General features: G+C 45.5%; 1 protein-coding gene across 2 annotated transcripts in view; it reads left to right on the top strand.

Annotated features, from left to right (window-relative positions):
• NID1 (nidogen 1) overlaps positions 1 to 7578 on the top strand; it is a 99051-nt gene that overhangs the window by 58594 nt on the left and 32879 nt on the right. For both annotated transcript variants that reach the window (XM_010860106.1, XM_010860105.1), the window contains exon 10: positions 2649 to 2774. In XM_010860106.1, coding sequence (XP_010858408.1) covers positions 2649 to 2774 — 126 coding nt within the window. The remainder of the gene's footprint in view (positions 1 to 2648; positions 2775 to 7578) is intronic.

Below are 7578 nucleotides of genomic sequence, written 5' to 3'. Positions count from 1 at the left end.
AGGTATAAACAGAATCATGGTGTAGTGCCGGGAAGCCAGGCGGGCACATCAAAGAGGCACCATGTGGTCTCGAAGCTGAGCTGTGCCCGTGAACCAGCCCAAGACACACCAGCTCCATGCGTGTCTTGAGTCAGCCTGGCTCAGCCGTTAGGACATTCAGACTCAGCATCTTCTGTGAGGTTGCTGTCAGGCCGTCTTGAGACCTTTGAGTCTGCTACTCTGGCAATGACTCGGGACCCAGTTGGGGCAGGTTTTAGGGGCCCAACTGGCAGTGAGCTCTAGAAGAGGCTGAGGCGGGAGGGGCCCCCTACCAGGAACCTTGCTTGTAGGAACCCTGCTTCCTGCAGGGAGTCAGTGCTGATAAAACCGGGCTGTAGGTTGGCTCCTTCTGGAATCTTATTAGAGTCAAGAGCTTTGTTCCGGAGCCACCAGACCAGAGACCTGTGACTGGGGGTCATTTAGTGTTCAAGGGACCAAATGAGAATGGAGATGATTCTCTCAGTGCACCCTGTGCTGCTGAAGCAAAATCAAAGGACAGGTCTCACCAGAGCAGGATTTTCTTCTTCTGTTGTTCAGTGGCCAAGTCGTGTCTGACACTCTGTGACCCATGGACTGCAGCATACCAGGTCTCTCTGTCCTTCACCATCTCCCTGAGTTTGCCCAAACTCAGGTCCATTGAGTCAGTGATGCCATCCAACCATCTCATCCTCTGTCGCCCCCTTTTCCTCCTGCCTTCAGTCTGTCCCAGCATCAGGGTCTTTTTCAGTGAGTCGGCTCTTCACATCAGGTGGCCAGAGTATTGGAGCGTCAGCTTCAGCATCAGTCCTTCAGTGAATATTCAGGATTGATTTCCTTTAGGATGGACTGGTTTGATCTGTTTTGTGGGTAGGTTCCTTTGTGCCATAGTTTAGATTCCACATGTAAGTGATATGAGATTTTATATCTTAAGCATGTCACAGAAATGTACGTTGCAGTATGGCTTCAAAAAGCTGAATGCCATTTGGTTTGTGTTTTGTCTGAGTGTAGGTCCAACTGTGGGGCTGAAGTGGCAAAAATGCTTGTGTTGTGTGACATTGTCTAATAAGCCAGCAGGACTTTTGCCTCATCAGGAAAGAGACTGGCTAGACAGGCCATTGGAGGTGAACGCACGAGCAAGATTCATGTTATGGAGTTGAGGAGGGGAGGTTGAGAGGGGAGGGGAGTTGTGTGGTCTCAGACATTATGAAATCTTCCTCACATGCATCTCCAAGAGTTCGAAAAATGCCAGAAGTAACTACACCCTGAGAATGAGGTTGGCACAGAGGGATCTTGTGTGACTGTGTTTATTTCAAATCATCAGTGGGCAGGTAACCAAGGAGACGACAGATCAGCTTGATTTTTTTGTCTGGGCCAACCAGCCTTACAGCAGTGGTAACTACAGACTGGCCTCCCAATGCCATGGCCATCCAAGGTCTGTGTTCCTAGAAATGGAACAGCCTCATGCTGGTGGTATAGGTATTATACTTAATAATAGGCACATTTCTTTTATTTTTAATTTTTTTTCTTTTTTTGGCCATACCACATGACATGAGAAATCTTAGTTTTCCAACCAGGGATCAAACCCATGGCCCTGCACTGGAAGCATGAAGTCTTAACCACTGCACCACTAGGCAAGTCCCAATAGGTACATTGCTTGAGCAGGTCAGGCTTGCATCTATTTTCTGCAATCTTCAGAAGGACTTCTCAAGATGAATAGTAGTGTATGTACTTACTAACAGGGAAACTGAGGCAGAGTAGTTTGGCAGCTTCTCCAGGACCACACAAGCTAGTCACCAAAGGAGGCAGGATTTGAACCTAGCTGTGTTCAGCTCCAGTATTCTTGCCTGGAGAATTCCATGGACAGAGGAGCCTGGCGGGCTACAGTCCATGGGGTCACAGAGTCAGACACGAGTGAGCAACTAACACGTGTATATGTATGTGTGTGTTCAGCTTTGAAATGTGTATTTCTTTGTTCCCGTCATACCACTCGATGACCGCAGAATTATCCTATGAGAGAACATCACTTTTAATCTTATGAGTTAATGGTTTGCCTTTTAGTGCCTTAAACTCAAGATGGTGGCACATGCGTGATCAGTCATGTCTGACTCTGGTGGAGCCCACCAGACTCCTCTGTCCATGGGATTCTCCAGGCAAAAATACATGCCTTCTTCCAGGGGATCTTCCCCACCCAAGAATCGAACCTGCGTCTCTTATGTCTCCTGCATTGAAGGCTGGTTCTTTACCACTAGCACCACCAGAGCATATTTAATTACAGTCTGTAGCTTAGGAACCTTATTCAGAGTTGGGAGACTTGTCTGCACATCTTTCTAATACAGATGTGCCCATCTGATGTTAGTGGTCCCTGGGTCAACAACTAACTCCAGGAGATGGAAGGTGGAAAGGGTTGGGGGGAGGTGGGAGAAGCACAGTTTTATTTATGAGGAGGGCCTTGGGATCACTATCTCCAGTTATGCACAGAAGAAAATATTTAGCGATACTTTTGGAATACTAAAAATGTGTTTTAAAATGGATCCATTTGCAGGCCAAAATACTTTATATTTTATTATGTATAGTGATGTTGGGAGAGGTGTTTTTTTTAAGTCTGCACTTAAAACAAAATTTTGCTTTAGATATCGACGAATGTTCAGAGCAGCCCTCGGTGTGTGGCAATCACGCGATCTGCAATAACCACCCAGGAACCTTCCGCTGTGAGTGTGTGGAGGGCTACCAGTTTTCAGAGGCGGGAACATGTGTGGGTAAGTGCTGTGGGTGACTTTTGTTTATGTTCTTTTACCATATTCTTTTCTATTATAGTTTATCCCAGGATATTGAGTACAGCTCCCTGCATTACCCAGTAGGACCTTGCTGTTTATTCTAAACGTAAGAGTTTGGATCTGCTAACCCCAAAGTCCCAATCCTTCCCTTTCCCACCTCCCTTCCCCAGGCAACCACCAGTCTGTTCTTTATGTCTGTGAGTAGATGACTTTTCAAAACGAGTGTTCATAGGATGTATGTCAGTGCCTGTGTGAATGGTATTGCCTCAGTAATTAGCCTGGCTGAGATGGAAGATTCCTGGTTTTGTTGTTGGGGAGGGCCGTTTACAAAGGTGAATCAGTCTCTGCTCCTTTCTTCTGACTACCTGGAGAGTCACAGGTACAAGGCATAAGCAGTATTATTTGTCTGCACTAGTAATACCATTCTCTTCTTATAAAACTCCTTTTAATTCTTTCCATTATTCTTTAAATAGCTACTCAAACAATTAGACATGTTTCTCCTTATAATCAGTGGCCTTGGGATTCATGTGGAGGGAACACCTTTCAGGTATTTGTGTCATTATCTGCCTTTGATTAAATTCTTCTTGGTTTGCATCTAAAACTCATTTGGGGCCTTTCTGTTTGTGGATTTCCGTTTTACAAACCACAAGTACTAGCATAACTTCATAGCCTATCAAAGTTAGAAGTTAAGGGGACTTCCTTGGCGGAAGATTAAGTGGTTAAGATTGCATCTGCCACGGCAGAGGCCCTGGGTTCAATCCCTGACTGGGGAACTAAGATCCCACGTGGTGGTGATGATGGGCCGACTACAAAGAGCCAGATTATTTAAATTTCCCCCCCTTTACCCACTGCTGCACTTTGACCTGTAGTTTCCAAGACTTTCAGGTTCAAAGATTCTTGGATATTTCCAGGTCTGGAGGGCAACATGCTGAAGGGGCATCTGAGCTCAACATTTATTCCCAATTTAAAACATATTTCTCTTTCACTGCATCAAGGAACCATCTCTTTTCCCCTTCCTTGCTGTTTACTAAACCCTAGCAGGCTTTGTGTTTGCTGTGTCTTGAAACTCATATGAGGCCGCCAAGGTCCCAGGGTGAGGTGGTGTCTTGAGGGTGGAGGGAACAGGCCGTTCTCATATTTTGAGTATGACCCAAACATCTGTGTACTGAGATACAGCCAGGTCCCTTTGCACAGAGCTGAGATTTCAGCTCTGCTAAAGTTCCCTCTATCTTTGTTTTTCCCATTGAGAACAACAATTTCTTTGAATTTGGCCTTTCTTTCTCTGCTTTTTTCAATGAAGGAGATTCAAAGGTCTATTTTTGTGGCAGTACCATTTACATTACATTTCGGCTCAAACTTGGGTGGCAGATCCTTTAACCCTTGGGTGGTGACATGAACAATGCTGGGACAGACATGTGTGAGGCATGATGTCCTGGGTTTCTGTTTCCAGCTTTTCCTGGCATCCACCCTCATGGAAGGGCTAGAGCAGGGTGTAACACAGGTGGTAAGCAAATGTCTACTCCTAGGCTTTTGATTTTGAGGAGGACACTTAACTTCTCTGTCACCTGTAAAATGAGGTGATTAGACTGGACCATGGGCTTCCTGTGTCCCAAGGAACCCTTAGAGATGCCCAGGATCTGCCAATAGGGACACAAGTAAGCCAAGGACAGAGTATTTCATTTTCCTGTATATGAAATTTCGAGTAACATTTTGTTTGAGTAATGGATCCCATTGCTTAGAAACAAGTATGAAAACCACTTGAAGATCATCGAGTTCAAGTGCTTCTCCCCCTGTCAGTAGCCTCTACGCAATTCCATTTTACTTGGCCTTTTGTCTCTTTTAATTGGCTCCTTTGAGACTTAACCACACAGAGTGATGGCTCACTGGATAAAACCAAGTCTGCCTGAAAGCAAAAAATATACTCTGGCTCATCATTGGATAATTTAGTGGTCAGTTTCACTCTCCCGGCATTCCTTGTTCAAACTGGATCCTGGGAACTGGTGGTCCAGTGGTTAAAAGACTCCCTGCTTCCACTGCAGGGGCACCGTTTCAACCCCTGGTTGGAGGAGTAAGGTACCTCAAGCCTCGCAGCTTGGCTGCCCCCCACATAATAATAAAATAAACAGAAGCATAGATGAAGGTGATGGCTGAGCAGGACCCATCCATCTAGGCTGTGGCAAGGTCCTTCCCTGTTATGACGGGTGGGGCAAAGTGAGGCAGGAGCAAACACAACCTGTGGAGTGATCACTCGCATTCTTTAAATGACAAATATTTAATGGAGGAGGACTGAGACTCCTTTGCTGGTTATTCTGTCTGAATACATTTTTTCTACCTTTGTTTGACCCCAATTCTCCAAGTGTGTCCTTTTCACATTTTGTGAGCTGAAGGAACTGGTCAAGAGAGGACCCTGGAGGAAAGAAGAACGTTAAAAACGATGGGAAGTGAGACGAGAGGGGTTCAAGGAAACAGAGTGTGGCTTTGGGTTGGTTCCGTGTAATCTGGTTTTCTGTTTTCCAGACAGAAATTTGGACCACTTTAGCAATTTAAAATCTAGTAACCCTCTAGCCCATAGGAGTTGCTTCAGTGATCCCTGTTCCAATCCATGGGAGTTAGTTAACATTTCAACTTCAGGAGTTTAAGCTGCTAAGTCCACAGGCTGGGCCTTCATCCACCAATACGGTACTTTGCCAACCTCTCATGGACCCAGCGGAGAAGGCAATGGCACCCCACTCCAGTACTCTTGCCTGGAAAATCCTATGGACGGAGGAGCCTGGTAGGCTGCAGTCCATGGGGTCGCTGAGGGTTAGACACGACTGAGTGACTTGACTTTCACTTTTCCCTTTCATGCATTGGAGAAGGAAATGGCAACCCACTCCAGTGTTCTTGCCTGGAGAATCCCAGGGATGGGGGAGCCTGGTGGGCTGCCGTCTATGGGGTCGCACAGAGTCGGACACGACTGAAGTGACTTAGCAGCAGCAGCAGCATGGACCCAGACCTTTGAAGAGCATCTTCTTCTTTACCTGTCCTCTGGCAGTGTTAAGAACTCTCTCTCCTGAAGCCCTTGAGGCAGGATAAACTGGAATTAATCTTGGAAAGACTCATTGAGGAAAAAGATGAGGAGTTCTCTTGTATCCAGTATAATCTAAACATTGAGGGCCTCCTTGGAGGGAAGGAAAGGTTCTATTATGACATTGTGAGGGCCACGACTCTGACCTGGGCCTTAGAACTATAAAACCAGAAGTTAAAGTACCTTATGAACCCCAGAGTATCTGAACCAGCCATCAGAAATCACCTCCTAGACCTCAGCCCTTGACTTTTCTTTAGGCTTAAATTATTGTTATTATGGATAATTTCAAACATATACAGAAGTAGAGAGAAAAACATAGTGAACCCTGCTGTACCTATTATTCAATTTCCATTTTATAAAGCATTTTGTTCAGTTCAGTCGCTCAGTCGTGTCTGACTCTGCGACCCCATGAATCGCAGCACGCCAGGCCTCCCTGTCCATCACCACCTTCCGGAGTTCACTCAAACTCACGTCCATCAAGTCAGTGATGCCATCCAGCCATCTCATCCTCTGTTGTTCCCTTCTCCTCCTGCCCCCAATCCCTCCCAGCATCAGAGTCTTTTCCAGTGAGTCAACACTTTGCATGAAGTGGCCAAAGTACTGGAGTTTCAGCTTTAGCATCAGTCCTTCCAAAGAAATCCCAGAACTGATCTCCTTTAGAATGGACTGGTAGGATCTCCTTGCAGTCCAAGGGACTCTCAAGAGTCTTCTCCAACACCACAGTTCAAAAGCATCAATTCTTCGGCGCTCAGCTTTCTTCACAGGCCAACTCTCACATCCATACATGACCACTGGAAAAACCATAGCCTTGACTAGACGGACCTTTGTTGGCAAAGTAATGTCTCTGCTTTTGAATATGCTATCTAGGTTGGTCATAACTTTCCTTCCAAGGAGTAAGCGTCTTTTAATTTCATGGCTGCAATCACCATCTGCAGTGATTTTGGAGCCCCCCAAAATAAAGTCTGACACTGTTTCCACTGTTTCCCCATCTATTTCCCATGAAGTGATGGGACCAGATGCCATGATCTTCGTTTTCTGAATGTTGAGCTTTAAGCCAACTTTTTCACTCTCCTCTTTCACTCTCATCAAGAGGCTTTTTAGTTCCTCTTCACTTTCTGTGATAAGGGTGGTGTCATCTGCATATCTGAGGTTATTGATATTTCTCCTGGCAATCTTGATTCCAGCTTGTGCTTCTTCCAGTCCATCGTTTCTCATGATGTATTCTGCATAGAAGTTAAATAAGCAGGGTGACAATATACAACCTTGACGTACTCCTTTTCCTATTTGGAACCAGTCTGTTGTTCCATGTCCAGTTCTAACTGTTGCTTCCTGACCTGCATACAGGTTTCTCAAGAGGCAGGTCAGGTGGTCTGGTATTCCCATCTCTTTCAGAATTTTCCAGTTTATTGTGATCCACACAGTCAAAGGCTTTGGCATAGTCAATAAAGCAGAAATAGATGTTTTTCTGGAACTCTCTTACTTCTTCCATGATCCAGCGGATGTTGGCAATTTGATCTCTGGTTCCTCTGCCTTTTCTAAAACCAGCTTGAACATCTGGAAGTTCACGGTTCACATATTGCTGAAGCCTGGCTTGGAGAATTTTGAGCATTACTTTACTAGCGTGTGAGATGAGTGCAATTGTGCGGTAGTTTGAGCATTCTTTGGCATTGCCTTTCTTTGGGACTGGAATGAAAACCGACCTTTTCCAGTCCTGTGGCA

The sequence above is a fragment of the Bison bison genome, unplaced genomic scaffold (genome assembly GCF_000754665.1).
Source record: "Bison bison bison isolate TAMUID 2011002044 unplaced genomic scaffold, Bison_UMD1.0 scf7180017864462, whole genome shotgun sequence".
Classification (NCBI taxonomy): domain Eukaryota; kingdom Metazoa; phylum Chordata; class Mammalia; order Artiodactyla; family Bovidae; genus Bison; species Bison bison.
The sequence above is the reverse complement of the archived record's forward strand: the minus strand, read 5'-3'. Positions and strand labels throughout refer to the sequence as shown.